Source organism: Anabrus simplex, chromosome 7, assembly GCF_040414725.1.
Source record: "Anabrus simplex isolate iqAnaSimp1 chromosome 7, ASM4041472v1, whole genome shotgun sequence".
NCBI lineage: Eukaryota > Metazoa > Arthropoda > Insecta > Orthoptera > Tettigoniidae > Anabrus > Anabrus simplex.
In genome coordinates, this window is record NC_090271.1 from 4,796,968 (window position 1) to 4,816,019 (window position 19,052).

Sequence of the window (19,052 nt, forward strand, 5' to 3'; positions counted from 1 at the left end):
TATTATTTATTTGACTTTACTGGAGTGGGTATCGTAGAGATAGGATAGGAATGGTAAGAGGGGGAGTATTCATTCTGGTGAAAGAAGAACTTGTAAGCTACAAAAAAGTTAAAGATGACAAACATGATATTCTAGGTGTAAGGCTCAACTCTAAAGATAATAGGCAACTTGATGACTTTGGAGTGTACAGACCAGCGCTGTCGCTGATTCAGAATTATTTGATAAGATAATCAGCTATGTGGGAAACGATATGGAAAGGAATGAGATTTTAGCGGGAGATCTCAATTTACCAAATGTCAATTGGAAAGATAATGCAAACGACAGGAAGCATGTCCAACAAATGGCAAATAAGTTAATATGGGAAGGACAGCTGATTCAGAAAGTCATGGAACTAACTAGAGGGAAGAATATTTTGCATGTGGTGCTGGTAAAACCAGATGAGCTCTGTAGAAAAACCAAAGTACCAGATGGTATTAGTGACCACAAAGCTGTTTTGACATAGTTAAAAATAAATGTGATAGAAAGGAAAGTCTTTAAAGTAGAGCTATTAGGCAGTACCATATGGTTGATAAAACAGGCATGAGGGAGTTTTAAAAAATAACTATGATCGGTGGAATATGGTGAATAAGAATATAAACAGACTCTGGGATAGGTTCAAAGCAATCGTTGAGGAATGTGAAAACAGGTTTATACCTTTAAAGGTGGTAAAGAATGGTAAAGAAATAAAGAGGCTAAGATGGAGGTGCAGATTGGAAAGAAATAGAGTTAGAAAAGGCTGTTGGGTAAGGAGAAATTGAAGGAAATTACTAGGAAATTTAATCTAACAAAGACGTCAGCTAAGGACAACATGATGGCAATCAGACAAATTTTAGAGAAAAATGGAAGGGTATATACAGGTACTTTAAGGCAGAAACAGGTTCTATGAAGGACATTCCAGGAACCATAAATGAACAATGGGAGTGTGTATGCGAGGATTTTCTCAAGGCAGAAATATTCAGTCAGCAGTATGTAAAGATTGTTGGTTACAAGGATAAAGTCCAGATAGAGGAGGAGACTAAGGCTAAAGAAGTATTAAAATTTACCTTTGACAACAATGGCATTTACATTACAATACAAATGTTGAAAACTAGAAAAGCAGCTGGAATTGATAAGTTTTCTGGGGATATACTAAAGGCAATGGGTTGGGATATAGTACCATATCTGAAGTACTTATTTGATTATTGGTTGCATGAAGGAGCTACACCAAATGAATGGAGAGTTGTTATAGTAGACCCCATGTATAAAGGAAAAGGTGATAGAGATAAAGCTGAAAATTACAGGCCAGTCAGTTTGACATGCATTGCATGTAAGTTGTGGGAAAGCATTCTTTCTGATTATTTTAGACATGTTTGAGAAATTAATAACTGGCTTGATAGAAGGCAGTTCCGGTTTAGGTAAGGTTATTCCCCTGAAGCACAACTTGTAGGATTCCAGCAAGATATAGCAGATATCCTGGATTCAGGTCAAATGCCTGTTATACGATTGACCTATCTAAGGTATTTGATGGGGTGGATCATGGGAGACTACTGGCAAAAATGAGAGCAAATTAGACTAGACAGAAGAGTGATTGAGTGGGTGGCTATATTTATAGAAAATAGAACTCAGAGAAATAGAGTAGGCAAAGCTTTAACTGACCCTGTAATAATTAAGAAGGGAATTCCTCAAGGCAGTATTATTGGACCTTTACGTATATCAATGATATGTGTAAAGGAGTGGAACCAGAGATAAGGCTGTTTGCAGATGATGTTATTCTCTATAGAGTAATTAAAAAGTTACAAGATTGTGAGCAACTGCAACGTGACCTTGATAATGTTGTGAGATGGACAGCAGGCAATGGTGTGAGGATAAACGGGGTTAAAAGTCAGGTTGTGAGTTTCACAATACGAAAAGACCTCTCAGTTTTAATGACTGCGTTGGTGGAATGAAAGTTCATTTTGGGGATCACTGTAAGTACCTAGGTGTTAATATAAGATCTTCGTTGGGGTAATTACATAAATGGGATTGTATATAAAGGGTACAGACCTCTGCACATGGTTATGAGGGTATTTAGGGGTTGTAGTAAGGATGTAAAGGAGAAGGCATACATATCTCTGGCAAGACTCAAACTAGAGTATAGTTCCAGTGTATGGGAACCTCACCAGGATTACTTGATTCAAGAACTGGAAAAAAAAAAAAAAAAAAAGAAAAACAGCTCAATTTGTTCTGGGTGATTTCCGACAAAAGAGTAGCATTACAAAAAATTGTTGTGAAGTTTGGGCTGGGAAGACTTGGGAGAGAGGAGACGAGCTGCTCGACTAAGTAGTATGTTCCGAGCTGTCAGTGGAGAGATAGCGTGGAATGACATTAGTAGACGAATAATTATGAGTAGTGACTTTAAAAGTAGGAAAGATCACAATATGAAGATAAAGTTGGAATTCAAGGGGACAAATTGGGCCAAATACTGTATTCGTTAACAGGAAGGGGAGTTAAGGATTGGAATAACTTACCAAAGGGAGATGTTCAATAAATTTATAAATTTTTTCAATCATTTAAGAAAATGGGGAAAACAACAGATAGGTAATCTGCCCTAAATACAGATCAGTGGTGATTGATTGATTGATTGATTGATTGATTGATTGATTGATTGATTGATTGATTGATTGATTGATTGATTGATTGATTGATTGATTGATTGATTGATTGATTGATTGATTGATTGATTGATTGATTGATTGATTGATTGATTGATTTCCTCTCTTTGTGAAACTTTCAACCTGACTCTTGCAGTCGCTCACACTCTGTAGCTGTGATAGGATGTGGTACTTTGGTGTGAAACAGGAATGAGAACATAACCCCATTTTGTTTTGTTGATGAAACATGGCAGCAGTTTCAGAATAAATAAAGAATGATAATTTGGTAACAACTTTATTAGTGTATTCAATAAAAGTTCAACATTCTGCAATATCACTGCTTGTATAAAAAAATCTGCGAAGAGAAAGACAATAAGAGGCACTCGGTAGTGGTGAAGAGACACGTGCAGTTATTGTATACGTTTAGATAAAATATTTGTGAACAAAACGTCTCCCTTTAGCACCTTCATATTTGTGCACTCGTGTGTTTTCACGCACATTAAAACTCAAACATATCCAAAATGAAGCAAGAGTAACTTAAATATGGACGGTACACCCGAGACAGTCACGTAGACGCAGACTTCGTCATTTTCGGCTGCGTCTCGTCTCCTTTTTCTTTAGGGACCTCCTCAGGAGCCGGTGTCAGCATACCGTCCTCGTCTGTTACACGCAGGCCAATGGTGGCTCCGATCTTCGCGCTGGCCTGCCGGAAGCTGTCAGACAGTTTCTCCTGAAACGAACATTTCTAAAATACTTTCCATCATTTTTCTGGAACATATCATATTTTTTAGTTTTGTGCCTCAAACATAAAATTTGATGTGTTTGTAAAGGTTTATATTGTCTATTGTGGGTGCCTCAAGCTGTTTAATGTTGTGGAAGAAGTTGGTGTACTCACCTGCACTACGTTGATACACATGGACGTAAGCGCAAGCCCGAATACCAGGTACACGATGGACGCCATCATGTACATGGGGTGCTGCAAAGTAAAGTAAAGAAGATGAAAATAGTCACCCAGTGATTCCCACTCTGTAGCAATTGTCATGCGTACAAAGTTGTTAGAAGCCAAAGCTGTGCTGTGATGCGTTTCCAAAGGCTAGTGTTAGGAGGCAGACATTTTGTAATATTAATACAAGCTGGAGTGCACGGCATGCTCACTCGAGGGTTGCTTCCGACGTCGTCCCTGGTACTGCAGACATGTGAGCCCACCTCAGAGAAAATGAAAATTGTAAAGAACAATATAAGGGGTAAGAATCTCATGGGTTCATTGGAACATGAACACTATCCTCAGTGAGAATTCAGAAGTCTTTGACATGAGCATGTCTAGAAATTTAGGAAATCATGAGCTCACATGTTCCGGAGCCGAATGCTTCTGTAAAATATGCGGAGGTTTGCAATTAGTAGCTCCAAAATCAAAGCACATATTTATATTGTACCTACAAAATGATCGGATCCCGCAGCAAAGGACGGGTCCACCACTCAGTGACTTGAGTGTAAGTTTACATGGTACACCAATTAGCCCCCTTGTCACCTGCCGCCGCGCTGATCGGAAACAACCCAGGGCGTGCGAGTCAAAGCTATTGTAATACTTACACTCTGCGACTGAAAGAGGCATGAAAAGTGAGGAAGTACCGTTAGACAAGTATTAGTGAGGAAGTAACAGTTACTAGTAAGAGCAGACAAGCACACTCACCTGAGGAACGAAGTCCCCAAAGCCGATGGTTGACATCGAAATGAAGACGAAGTAGAACGATTCAAAGAAGCCCCAGTTCTCCCACATGAAGTAGACAGATGCACCCACGAAGATATACGCCAGCAAGATGACAATAGCGATTGATATCGGCAGGTTGAACTCGTCGTCAACCTCGAAGACGCTGGGAGCAGGAGTTGAAGGCTGGTCCATACCGTCAAGTGGAACAACATGAGCTTGAGTTTGTTTCTGGAGAGGCGTCTGCGCGTCCTCGTCTTCCTGGCCTTCTTCTCCCGGTGGCACCTGGCTAGGACGGCGGAAAGTGGCGAAGTCGTACACGAGTTGGACCCCCTTCATCACCTCCTGTTAACACCACAAGTCACATGCAGAGATGTTAACATAGTGCTGTCCGTAACTCTAAGTGAAGTGTCCCTCAAATCACCTCTGGCACTCATAGCAGTTCTCAGAATCACATAATGTAAATAGTGACGTAACTACCGAGAAAAATTTCGTCCTTACCAACAACGCATGCACTTCAAAGGTTGCTTCAATACACCCGTTCTCAGTGCACTAAATCTAGCTTTAGGGTGTGTCGAAGAGTCACTTATGGGACCTGCCATGAAGCATCTGACGAGAAGAAGCGTATAGCTCCTTGCGCGTCTCGCGCTATTTGTAGCTTAGGCTCCGTGCGCTGCGCTGCGAGTGGCGAACATTGTAAGTTAATGCGTTTCAACCACGACCGACCTGATGCGTCGCTCTATCGGCCTTGACAATCGGGTCCACGCACTGTAATCAGAGTAGTTTCATAGCTCGACACGTGGCGCTGGCGACCTAAGTTTTTGCGGTAGAAATACATACTCATCTATGGAAACGATATTGACTTTGTCTGCCGATTTATCGTAATTTAAAGGTATGGAGAATATTACATAAGTTAAAGTCAAAGTTAAAATGATTAATCCTAAAGGCTAACATCATGAAATGAAAGTGCGGAGAGATGGAGTCTGACGATCCTTAACAGTGAGGAACTTTTATTATCATAGCATTTAGACACACAGCAGAACTTACCACTGATGTTAATCTTGAGAGAGTCATTGTTCTATTAGAGTTTTAAAATTCTTCGAGTGCTGCTGTCAGGAAGGGGCTGCACAAAACATAAAAGTCTTCCCTTTTCTATATTCGGTGTGTGGATAACATAAATATTTTACTCAAACGTGTTTAAATTTTAATTTCAATATATGTAGTTTCAAATTACATTTCATTCATACAGTAACTTACACTAGAATTTTAAATACCAGGCGAGTTGCCGTGAGGTTAGGAGCGTTTGGCTATGAGCTTGCATGCAGGAGGTAGTGGGTTCGAAACCACTGTCGGCAGCCCTGAAGATGGTTTTCCGTGTTCTCCCATCTTCACACCAGGCTGTAATTAATGCCAGAGCCCATCCTTTTCACTCCTAGCCTTTTCCTATCCCACCGTCGCCGTAAGACCTATCTGTGTCGGTGCGACGTAAAACAAATAGCTAAAAATGAAAACATTAAAAAATAAAAAGTCAGTGAGAGAAAAGTATTTTGAGTAAATACATTGTAAACTGTTCATTGTATAAGTAACACTTTATTCGTTGTCAGCGTTTAAATTTAACTTCAAAAACTTCATAATGGTCCGTATTGAAAAAAGATTTACATTCAAAAAACAGAGGTAAGGTTATCCACCTGTTCAATACTACTTACAATGTGTTATCACATTTTAATTTTCCATTTAAGCAAGCAAGGACACTTAATAAAATACATATATATGTACATAGATAGCTGGCAATGATGGTCGCGTTACATCATAAAACATTTGACCACATAATATCTCTAAAAACATATTAAAATTCTGAAATTCTGGAATTCTAGATTTAAGATAAGAGTTTTTTGTATGTACAATTCAGTATGTTCTTATCACCCAATAATATTGATTAATGATTTCCATGTATACAGCTACAAGCTATGTAAGATGTGCATTTTTTCTTTTTTATCATCTGTATAGTTAAATGACGATTATTATTCTATTGCTCCTGAACACCATGTAGAGTTCTTGAGAACGTTCTATCGTGTAAGGTTAAATCCTATACACATAATTATCACATTTTTTAGAGTAGTACTGTCCAGTATAAAATAGAGAAGACCATTGTACATTCAATGTAAATAAAAATAATTCCTCTTGGTAAAAGTCGGATAGGCATAGTAAACTGGTCAGATGTTTAGAGCAGGTGGACAGCTTGTTCTTAGTGTAATTGTTGTTGCAATCTTACTGATATGTCTTAACTTGATGTGTCATATAATAATAGTGGCTAAATTTCAGTAATATCTTCAAATACAGGTGGGTTGAGGCCGAGGGTAGAGAAACACGAAGTTTTCAATGTTCAAACATAACCTTAATTCAACCGGACCTAAAAGAAAACACCTGTGTTAGGCGAACAGAAACTCACCTGAAGCACCGCACTATCGACGAAAGGTTAAAACAGGACTGCTGAGCTGCATGCATCAAGGGGAAACGGGGAGGTGAGGAGACCTGAACAGGAGAGTGGATTCCAGCATGTTGCGAACTCTTTTGTGTATTGGTTGATCTTTTGGAAGTTTAAGCTTGCCAATTCCTGAAATGAATAAATCAAATAAAATAGTAAGTTTTTCAGTAAGTTCATTAAGATTAAAATTCGGGTTGTAATACTGATCCAAAAGAATGAAGAATTGCTCTGTTAAATCTAAAAGAGGTCCCTTGTTCAATATTTCAACGATGTCCAAATCGTTGTTAATGCCGTAGAAGTTATGTTTATATTCGTGCGTATGCTGCCCTACTGCTGAAAATCTTTTGTATTTTATGGCGTTTATATGTTCGTTGTATCTGACTTTGAAGGATATACCAGTTTGCCCTACGTAGACACTGAAACAATCATTACAGTGGAATCTGAACACTCCTAATTTATCGAAGGGATTGGAGCAGTTGACCCGGCTAGAATTAAGGAATGTATCAAGGTTTGTATTGTTAGTTTTCAAGGCGATTTTGTGTTTTTCTTTTTGAATATATTGGTAACACGGTAAATATCCGGGTTAAATGTGAACGTTGCAAATGCTAAAGGTTTCATTTGTTCTTTCTGTAAATTGGTCTTGGGTCGATGCTTAAGCTTACGTATTATGCGTTCTATGAAACCATGATTAAAACCATTGTGTATTGCATTGTTTCTTTTGGACCAGTATTACAACCCGAATTTTAATCTTAATGAACTTACTGAAAAACTTACTATTTTATTTGATTTATTCATTTCAGGAATTGGCAAGCTTAAACTTCCAAAAGATCAACCAATACACAAAAGAGTTCGCAACATGCTGGAATCCACTCTCCTGTTCAGGTCTCCTCACCTCCCCGTTTCCCCTTGATGCATGCAGCTCAGCAGTCCTGTTTTAACCTTTCGTCGATAGTGCGGTGCTTCAGGTGAGTTTCTGTTCGCCTAACACAGGTGTTTTCTTTTAGGTCCGGTTGAATTAAGGTTATGTTTGAACATTGAAAACTTCGTGTTTTGTGATGTGGATGTTCATTCCCATAGGGAACCTAAAATATTTGTCCTGAATGAGTAAATTTATAATACCAATATAATGGTCCGTTATTGGACATTGTAAGTTTTCCAGCTAACTCATTCTTGGTTGCCTGCGTTTTGGAAAATTTATATTGTCCAATAACGGACCATTATATTGGTATTATAAATTTACTCATTCATGACAAATATTTTAGGTTCCCTATGGGAATCAACATCCACATCATTTGATGGCCAGGCAGACATCAATTTTTTCAAATGAGACATAGCTCTCATAGTGCATTGGCACTGCTGGTGGCTTCAAATAGCCTATGCAGTGGCCTCCACGGTCACACTCAGTCTACAGTATATGATCGGACCGGAATCTCTACCCGTCGACAGTCTTACGTCTACATATCAGGAAGTTTCTGGAAGTTACGCGCCGCCATCACGTTCACCCAGGTCGCCACCAAAGGACATGGAAACTACTCAACCTCGTCGTTTATCGGAATCTGGTTCGGGAAGTCCTGATGGAGAAAGGAAAAGAATTTGTCCGACACAATCCTTGATACAACGTTCTCCAGGCTCTGTCGAAACCTCACCGGGAATCTTCTGGAACGGACCTTGGGATTCATTTGCTGGGCCCTGGACAATCGACCGCCCACCAACCTGCACATGTACGTAGTTATGCTCAGGCGACGCTATACCACCTAATATTCGCCAGCGCAGTATTGTTACTCCAACGCTCCAGCCAACTGTTCAACCGCCTTTCTATCTGATAAAGCTTACAAATCACCAAGACCAACGTCAGCTGCATCTATCAACTAATTGCAAAATTCACGCCCAATCTTCAGGATTATAAACGAGAGATGGTTATAATCTTAAAACCTGCCAACCATTTTACCATCACTTCACGAGTAACAGCGGAGCTCATCAACTGGGGCCACTAATGTCACCACACAACGTCCTGCACCGCCCACCCGACCAGCAACAATTCTATCTGTGGTTGCTTATGGAGTCGACCGCGACTACACCGACGATGAGGTGGCTGCTCAACTCCAACTCGAGGGCCACCACATTTACCGAGCCATCCGTATTCGGAACGCTCAAGGACCCACTTCATTGGTTCGCATTCTATCACGCGACGTCTCGACGCTCGACGCCCTGCTCCGTGACGGCGCCATCGGGTGGAACCCTCCAGAACATCACCACCTCAGAAGATCCGCTGCGGAACGTGCCAGAGGTTCGACCACGCCCCAGGGACACCATGTGTTCATCCGGAGGTATGTGCCATATGTTCACGTGAGGAGCATCCTACTCATGCTTGTCCCAATAAGTCGAATCAAAAGTGTGTTAATTGTACTCAAAATCATCCTGCTTTCAGTTATAAATGTCGTTCCAAACCTGCTCCTGAACCTGATCACCCTGAAACCGTTGTCCCTGTTCAATCTCAAGACCTACCTCCCCTGCCTCTTCCTCCTCCCTCCCCTCCCCGAGTGTTATTACGATGGTGTTACAGAACGCCCTCCCCTTCCATCGCCCACACATATAGCTAGCGGCTCGACTCGTGTCGACGTGGCGTACTCGGGGAAGTACTGTTCACTTTATGCGTTAGCCAACATAAGCGGCCGCTGCTGGACACCTCCCTTTCATTGTTGTTGCTCTGAATGAGACATTTCTGACGCCCGCCCAAATGCCTCAGTTCCCCCGGTTTACTTTCTATCGCGCTGATCGTTAGACTCAAGGCCGTGCTGGCGTGGTTATCGGCGTCAGACGGGATTTTACTGTTATTCAGCACTACTTTCACTGCCCTACTAATTTCTCTGAATATCTAATACTCGAAGTAATTACCCCTCAGAAAACCATTACGGTAGCTACTATCTACATACCGTCTAAACCTTTCATTCCCTCTGATTTTATTAAATACATAGACGCTACATTTTCTGAATATATTATAGTTGCAGACCTTAATGTTACTTCTTATACCCCTACTCAAATCTCCGCGTTCACTAATTTATGTACGTCTCTCCGGGGCATGCGCTTCCATTTTCCTTTCCACACCCTCCCAGCCAATATTCCACCCCTGATGCCCTCCTTCTTTCTCCCTCCCTTGCCACATCTATCACCATCCAGCAGGTCGTTTCTATAGGTAGCGATCACGCCCCAGCTCTTCTCACCTTTCCTGGTATTCTTCCCCGTCAGACCTTACCCCCTCCTCGCCCTCCCCCTACTCGTCGTTTCAATCACACTAATTGGAATGCTTATCGCACTACTCTCACTAACTTACTCAGTGATGCTGTACCGCCTACTAATACTCCCACTCTATTCGCCCTAATTTCTAAAATAGAGTGAGCTATCCTTACCGCAGATTCTCTTCATATTCCTCGTCACTCCTACCACCCCTCCAAACCTCCTATACCCCCCAAAGCTCTCCGTTTATTGCAGCTAGCCCATGACTACTTTACTGCATATACTCGAACCAAGGACCCTACTACGCTTCAACAACACCACCGAACTTTACGCCACGCGCGCTCATATATTAAAACTATTAAACGTAAAATGTGGATGGACAAGTGTACTGAGCTAGCTGATTATCACGACCCTCGACGTTTTTGGACGACTTTTCGAAAACTAACCAAAACTACGAACCCTCTTCCTCGCTACCCTATTACACATCCCCCCATCATCCACAAACTGACCAAGACAAGGCTAATCTTTTCGCTGACTATTATCAAACTGTGTTTTCCCCCTCCCACGCCCCTAATTTCCATCATCCTCACGAACCCACCATCATTGCTTACTCTGATCCTAACCTCCCTGAACTTCAACCTTCATTCCTCCATTTTTCTCATGTTGATTATACTCATCCATTAAATGCTCCCATTACACCCACTGATATCCGGATTTTCCTGAAACATCGGAAAAACACCTCCCCCTGGCTCCGATACAATCTCATATCGTCCTATTCAAGAAGCCCCTCCTATTCTTTTTGATCTTCTTAGCATTATTTACACCTACATTCTTTATACAGGCGCGTGCCCCGATCATTGGGGTAAAGCCAATCTTCTCTTATTCCTAAAACCCCATAAACTCCCATCTGACATTCGGTCTTATCGCCCAATCTCCTTACTCCCTGTCCTCAGCAAGATCCTAGAAGGGATTCTGAGTAGGAGACTTTCCTCCTATCTTGACTCTCTAGGTCTTATTCCATCCTCTCAAGCCGGTTTTCGATCCCATCATTCCACTCACGATCACCTCTTTCACATATCCTCTTCTCTCATTGCCTATCTTCGCCCCCGTAAAACTGCCGCTTTAGTTTGCCTCGATGTGAATAAGGCTTTTGATTCAGTCTGGCATGCTGGGTTGCTTTTTAAGATACGCCATCTTCCCATTCCTATCACTATCATTCGATTTATTTTCAACTATCTTCAGCATCGATCAGCACAGATCCTCATCCGTGGAACCCGTTCCTATTCCTTTCGTATGACTGCGGGCGTAGCCTTTCCCCACTTTTATATATTTTATATACTTATGATATCCCACATCCCGACCCCCCCTTTAAGACTCTATCAATATGCCGATGATCTGGCTATCCTTGCACTTACACCTACTACTGTTACTCTTACCCGTTATTTACAGACCTACCTCTCCGTTCTAGAATCCTGGTTCGACGCCTGGCATATTGCTGTTAATCCCACCAAGACCCAATTTATTGTATTTCGGAAAAAATCCCGCCTCACTAGACCCCGTCACCGAGTTCTTTTAACGTTGTATAATACTCCACTAACAGAAACTAATACCCTAATCTACCTTGGTATTCAATTCCAGAACAACCTTCATCGAAACCATCATTTAACACAAGTCTACAAACGTGCCCTTCAACGCTTCCGAGCCTTCCGTATTCTGACTGGTAAAACGTGGGGCCTCCGTCCTTCCCAAATCCTCACAGTTTATAAATCTTTTATCCGTCCTGTCATAACATACAGTTCATTGACCTGGCTCACAGCTGACAGACATGCTATGCGTATTGCATACCATCTCCCCTTTGACACCCCTTGTGCTGACTTCCAACCTCTTTATTCTTTCCCCAACATCCTTACTCATGTCCATGATCTTCGTCTCAAATACTTACAATCTGCCCTAGCCATCAATCATTCTGCGATTAAAGAAGCTCTCAACCTTTCTCCTCTTGCCACCGCTATCCTTAATAATGACCGCTCTCCTGCTATCTCTTACCCTTTCCCCACCCCTATCACGTAACTTCCCCCTCTGTCCCACTGCCTCTTTATTCTAACTTTTCTTTCACTGGATATTACGATGCTCCTCGCCTCCAATATCTGTGTCTGAGTGCTTTACGACACTACCAGTGCCATCTCTATCCGTGTTCATTTTCAATCATTCTGTGTTATTCGCGTCCTCATTGCTCCACTAGTGTTCGTCCATTTCTTTCTGCTTCCACCATAGTGTTTTTCGTATCGTACGTCAAGATGAACTGAAGACATTTCTCTCTCAGTACTATGTGTTGTGCGTTTATACTTTGTGTGCCAACCGAAATCAATGAAAAATAGACTGACGTGGAAGAAATCACATACTATTTCCTTGTTATATACTTGTTTATGTTTTACATTTTCTCTGTTTCAATCTGTATTTGATTATGTTTTGTTTTCAGTATGTACGAGACATACTTCTATGTATGTGTTCCAAAATTCTACTTTTATGTACTCACTCACCGGCCAAAGAGCTACATGTTTAGCTGGTGGCCCGCCTGCCCCTTACCGGGCAGGAATGAAATAAATATTTGAATAAAGAGTAAGCCTCCACGGTACGCACTAGCCTTGCGTCTTGGGTGGTGTGCTAAGTCCCAACTGACGAGCCTAACTTAGCACACGAGGGCGAAACGGAGGCAACCAAGAATGAGTTAGCTGGAAAATTTATAATGTCCAATAACGGACCATTATATTGGTATTATTAACTTCGTGTTTGAAAAAAAGTCAACCCTCGGCCTCAACCCACCTGTATTTGAAGATATTACTGAAATTTTAGCCACTATTATTATATGACACATCAAGTTAAGACATATCAGTAAGATTCCAACAACAATTACACTAAGAACAAGCTGTCCACCTGCTCTAAACATCTGACCAGTTTACTATGCCTATCCGACTTTTACCAAGAGGAATTATTTTTATTTACATTGAATGTACAATGGTCTTCTCTATTTTATACTGGACAGTACTACTCTAAAAAATGTGATAATTATGTGTATAGGATTTAACCTTACACGATAGAACGTTCTCAAGAACTCTACATGGTGTTCAGGAGCAATAGAATAATAATCGTCATTTAACTATACAGATGATAAAAAAGAAAAATGCACATCTTACATAGCTTGTAGCTGTATACATGGAAATCATTAATCAATATTATTGGGTGATAAGAACATACTGAATTGTACATACAAAAAACTCTTATCTTAAATCTAGAATTCCAGAATTTCAGAATTTTAATATGTTTTTAGAGATATTATGTGGTCAAATGTTTTATGATGTAACGCGACCATCATTGTCAGCTATCTATGTACATATATATGTATTTTATTAAGTGTCCTTGCTTGCTTAAATGGAAAATTAAAATGTGATAACACATTGTAAGTAGTATTGAACAGGTGGATAACCTTACCTCTGTTTTTTAAAGCGTTTAAATGTTAAACTTCAGATTATCTCTATGTATAAAATAAGAGTTTTGTCTGTACATTGCTCAGAATTTGAAAAGAATGGGATTTCTGTATCGGTCATTTCCACAGTAACATGGAAATGCACTTTTTACTTTTCCGTAATTTCTGTCTGTATGTCTGTCTGTACACGCATCACTAGAAAACGGCTAAATAGAATTTAATTAAAGTCGGTATGCAAAGTCGGATAATAAGTCGCTACAATCTAAGCGATAAATAATTTTATTCCCGCTGAGTGAAATGGTATTTTAGGGGAAGGCCTAAAATTTAATTTTCAAATATTTATGTTATTAGTGGCCCTGTCTCAATAAAAATTGGTATGCAAAGTTTGGGAATAAGTCGCTACAATCTAGGCTATAAATACTTTTAATCACGCTGAGTGAAATGGTAGTTTAGGTGAAGGCCTTAAATTTAATTCTTGAATATTTACGTCATTAGTGCTCCTATCTCATTGAAAACTGGTATACAAAGTCAGAGAATGACCCACTACAATCCAGGATATAAATAATGTTATTCGCGTTGAATTAAATGGTAGTTTAGGGAAGGCCTAAAATTAAATTGTCAAATCTTTATATTATTAGTGGTCGTATCGATAAATACCCAATCACCAAAGTTATATGGAATTAAATTTCCGACTATTTATGTCTTATACATTTTTACCGTACCGGCAATGATGACACAGATATTGATGAATTTGTATTTTTGTTGCTAAGTCCATATCGACGCCGAGGCACGAGAAAGTGGGTTAGCAGAATTTAATGAAAATCGGTATATAGAGTCGGGGAATAAGAAACTACAGTCTGAGCTATAAACAATTTTATTCATCCTGGATGAAATTGTAGTTTACGGGAAGGCGCCAAAAATTTAATTTTTAAATACCTATGCTTTTGGTCCTATCGAAAAGTACTACTTAAGAAAAGTTGCAGAGAATACAATTTCCGATCATTTATGTTTTATTCAGTTTTACCCTACCGACTATGATGAGTGGTATTTCAGAGGCAGAAGAAAACTAAATGTGAAGGCCTACAATATTGAAAGCGCATAACATTGATCAACAACAACATTATATTGACCATTGTTTGTTGTGATGTTATTTGTCCCTTATGCTGTGTCCGGCTCCATGGCTAAATGGTTACCTTGCTGGCCTTTGGTCACTGGGGTCCCGGTTTCGATTCCCGGCAGGGTCGGGAATTTGAACCATCATTGGTTAATTTCCCTGGCACGGGGGCTGCGTGTATGTGTCGTCTTCATCATCGTTTCATTCCCATCACGACGCGCAGGTCGTCTACGGGTGTCAAATCAAAAGACTTGCACCTGGCGAGCCGAACATGTCCTCGGATACTTCCGGCACTAAAAGCCATACGCCATTTCATTTTCGTATGCTGCCTCTCAACTCCGATGCGTACCGAGTATAATAGCCTGACTGAATATTGGCGGGAAATAGCCGGGGAGTTAGAAAACTTTCTTCTTTCTATTCCTCTGGTTCATACATTTTCTTATACAGCTGGTACGTAACACATAGTATTCCAGTTATTCGATCCCTACTCTGACGCGCTGCACAGAGGCTCACTTCAGCAGTTGTAGTATGAACTGGTCTAGAATAACAATTTAGGCCTATTCCAAATTATAGCACTACAATTCACTAAATAACTCAAAATTCAACCCTGAAAAGAGCCGTTTCTTAAGAAACGCTTCTTCCTCTTCACTTTTATTAAATTTTACATCATTTTATTCCAAATTATCAGTGAAGAGGGGGTTTCTCCTCTGGCTTGGAGGAAAAATTTGCCTCCAAGTCAGATAGATTTTTCCGCCGCCAGTGTAGTGAATCGCGTACTCCTAGGAAACAGGACATAGTTTTGCCCTGGGAGTCTCCACCATTCCCCTGGAAAAAGACGAAGAGTGTTGTTCACGGATCACGGCTGTTTGCGGCTGGAACTTTGGACTGTTAGATCGGCAGCGTAGTCCTGTTCGTTAAAAGTGAGAAAATGTGTGGTGTTTCATTTGATCGAGCATTTCATATGAAAGCGTTGCTTTTAATCGCGCCATTCCTACTGACGTCATTGCAATGTATGTTCATTTCAGTTGGGAAAACCACTAAGACCGTCTTTTTGAGGATGTAAAAAGACAGGTCGAGAGTGAGTGTCTACCATTATAATGAAAACTCCCCAATCTCATTGTGACTGATGATATGCAAACGGGTCTACCATTACAGTGAAAATTCCCTAACTCAGTCTTCATATGAGAAAATATTTTTGGTGACTTCCCCGTCGCGTTTCTAGGGTAACGTTCAGAGCAATCTTGATCACAACGCGTACACTAGAGTTCCGTAGCGAAGATAAAAATGTGTTGTGTTGCTGTCACGTGTCAAGGATTATTCAAAGAAAGAAAATTTAGGGGTAAAAATAGCCGATAAGCGTGATTAGCTGCCACGCCCGGAGGCCCGGGTTCGATTTCCGGCTCTGCCACGAAATTTGAAAATTGGGACGGGGTTCATTGAACCTCAGGAGGTGAACTGAGTACAGAAGGGGAGGAGGGAGCGTGATCGATTCTCACCTCAGCCATCCTCGAAGTGGTTTTCCATAGTTCCCCACTTCTCCTTCAGGGAAATGCGGAGATAGTACCTAACTTAAGGCCACGGTCGCTTCCTTCCCTCTTCCTTGTCTATCCTTCCAATCTTCCCATCCCCAACACAAGGCCTCTGTTCAGCATAGCAGTTGCAGCTGCCTGGGCGATGTACTGGTCATCCTTCGCAGTTGTATCTCTTGACCCAATATCCTATGCTCTAGGACACTGCCCTTGAGGCGGTAGAGGTGGGTTCCCTCGCTTTGTCCGAGGGAAAAACTAACCTTGGAGGGGTAAACAGATTAAGAAAGAAAGAAGATAATTACCCGAAATAGAAAGGGAATCAATCATTCACTACTGATCTGCGTTTAGGGCAGTTGCCCAGGTGGCAGATTGCCTATCTGTTGTTTTCGTAGCCTCTTCTTAAAACATTGCAAGGAAATTGGGAATTTATTGGACATCTCCCTTGGTAAGTTATTCCAATTTCTGACTCCCCTTCCTATAAAGGAATATTTGTCCCAATTTGTCCTCTTGAATTCCAACTTTATCTTCATACTGTATTGTGATCTTTCCTACTTTTAAAGACACCACTCGAACTTATTCGTCTACTGATGTCCTCCAACGCCGTCTCTCCACTGACAGCTCGGAACATACCACTTAGTCGAGCAGTTTGTCTTCTTTTTCCGAAGTCTTCCCAGCCCAAACTTTGCAACATTTTTGTAAAGCTACTCTTTTGTCGGACTCAGAACAAATCGAGCTGCTTTTCCTTGGATTTTTTCCAGTTATTGAATCAAGTAATCCTGGCGAGGGTCGCATACACTGGAACCATACTCTAGTTGGGGTCTTACCAGATACTTGTATGCCCTCTCCTTTACATTCTGGGACGATATATTGAGAGCTGATAGTTATGCGCTAAGCAGTTCATTTTTATTGTGTAGTGTGGTGATTTGATTTTTAAAGTTGTGGTTACAAATCTTGGAATATGTGATATTATTGTGCGCCTTTTTGTACTTCGAATTCTTGTTTAGGACGAAGTTACGGCGAGGGATCACTTAGAGTTACTCAGTAGATCTTTTCGTATTTGCATAAAATTTCTGTTTGAAGTAGAAAAAGGGCACAATAATATCACATATTCCAAGATTTGTAAAGCCGATGAAAACTGTGAAGGCTTAGATAATATGTTTAAAATACGTTGCTGAGTTTCTCTCCGTTTTACAATTGTGTCTGCTTCATTTTTGTCAAGGGGAGTCTGGAGGCTAGCCGATAAGGGCTGATGTTTTGTTATCTATTTGAAACACCTGGACAGCAGTACAGAGGCAGTCACAGGTTGAGAAGGGAGCTCGGTGCACGTTAAACGATACCAAGTGAGTTTAAGATGATATCCATTGTAACAATGGAAGGCTAAACCAGAGGAAGGCTGGTAAGCTCCACGATGAACGACGATTACAGGTCTGTGATTATATTTCATTAATGTTGTATTCGTTTGTCCCAATAAATTTTTCAATGCATGTGTCAAATTAATATTTAATAATGATCAGGCGAATGTGTTACATTTCTGGTCGTCGTGTAAAACTCTTCAGATAAGTAAAATTCATCTCGAGAAACTATAAAATCCAAAGTTTAAATAATGTGTTAATATTCTTTGAGATAGTGTTCAAATTGAGTAAAGTTAGAAAGGTGACAACGATAATGTAGTCGTGGTGAATGCCTTAATTTGAAATATCGTATGAGTTCAGAACATTTTTGTCGAAATAATAATAATAATAATAATAATAATAATAATAATAATAATAATATTTCCCGCGCGATAAAATTTTTCTATGTTAAAAGTGTATTTAACAGATATGTTCAGTAAGATTTACGTTCTTCTCGAAATCCAGTGGAGTCTGATAAAGTTATTTTTATTCGTGGGAAGTTAATATTGTGACGTCGTGAATGTCGTTGATATAGGAATTCACGGAGTGTTATTGTATTCTTGAGGTCCGAAAGTTGTAGTAAAAGTAAAGTTAAAAAGGATTCTTATAAAGTTGTTCGTCATGGGAGTATTGAAGTGAAAAGTTGTGAATCAGGAAGAAATGGATTGTGCCGGAATGATATGTAGAGAGAATAGTTGTGTAGATGTTGAAGGCAGAGGAAGCCTGTATTTCATAAGCAATGCCGCCGTGATGAGAGGCGATGAATATTAATTTTGAGACAGGCTATATTTGTTGACGACGAAGAGTCTTTGAGACAGGTTGTATATTAAATATGATATTTCTGAGGCAGGCTGTAGTGATATTCCGCTAACAATCCGGAACAGCTGACCGGGTGAAGGTTGGTTCGAAATGAGTACTTTGTGATGCACATTAAGATTTCAAGTCAATATCTCCCAGTGAAAAACAATTCTGTAGAAGATTGGCAGTTAAGTCCAAGTGACAATGTATGTAAAGTCAGCATAATGAATATTATAGCAGGCGACCTCACGGGTGGAAAAGCATTCTGAATACACGGTTGGTGTTATTTGCCTGTTATAACAAATTTCCACTCAGTAAATTTCATATATTATGAGACGATAATTTATCATTAAATCGGAAACATTGTGGGATGAGATATTGGACGTTATTAAAGCGATAGTTTGGCTGTGTAGATTCATTGAATTTCGCTTCACTGGATAGTTTATGGATATGGATGTTTGGAATAGTGAGATGGTAGGCGATTTTTGGGCCTCACCCTAGAATTTCAGTATGGATTTTTGCGGTGGTGATGATTACTGTTTTGGCGATATTCACGTAATGTTAGACGTGTGCTGAAAGTCATTATTATTTTTCCAAACTTCATTGCGTATGTCGAGATCGTGTTTGAGTTGTGGATTGCTTGCCTCGCGTTGTTCATTTTCAA

At 40.3% G+C, this 19,052-nt stretch overlaps 1 protein-coding gene across 2 annotated transcripts in view; it reads right to left on the reverse strand.

Annotated features, from left to right (window-relative positions):
- Window positions 1–2,924: 2,924 nt before the first annotated feature.
- Window positions 2,925–19,052, reverse strand: part of LOC136877198 (potassium channel subfamily K member 18) — a 256,215-nt gene continuing 240,087 nt past the window's right edge. For both annotated transcript variants that reach the window (XM_067151015.2, XM_067151014.2), the window contains 3 exons: window positions 4,339–4,698; window positions 3,544–3,624; window positions 2,925–3,378 (listed from right to left, as the gene is read on the reverse strand). In XM_067151015.2, the coding sequence (XP_067007116.2) occupies window positions 3,214–3,378; window positions 3,544–3,624; window positions 4,339–4,698 (606 nt within the window). In that variant the 3' untranslated portion in view covers window positions 2,925–3,213. The remainder of the gene's footprint in view (window positions 3,379–3,543; window positions 3,625–4,338; window positions 4,699–19,052) is intronic.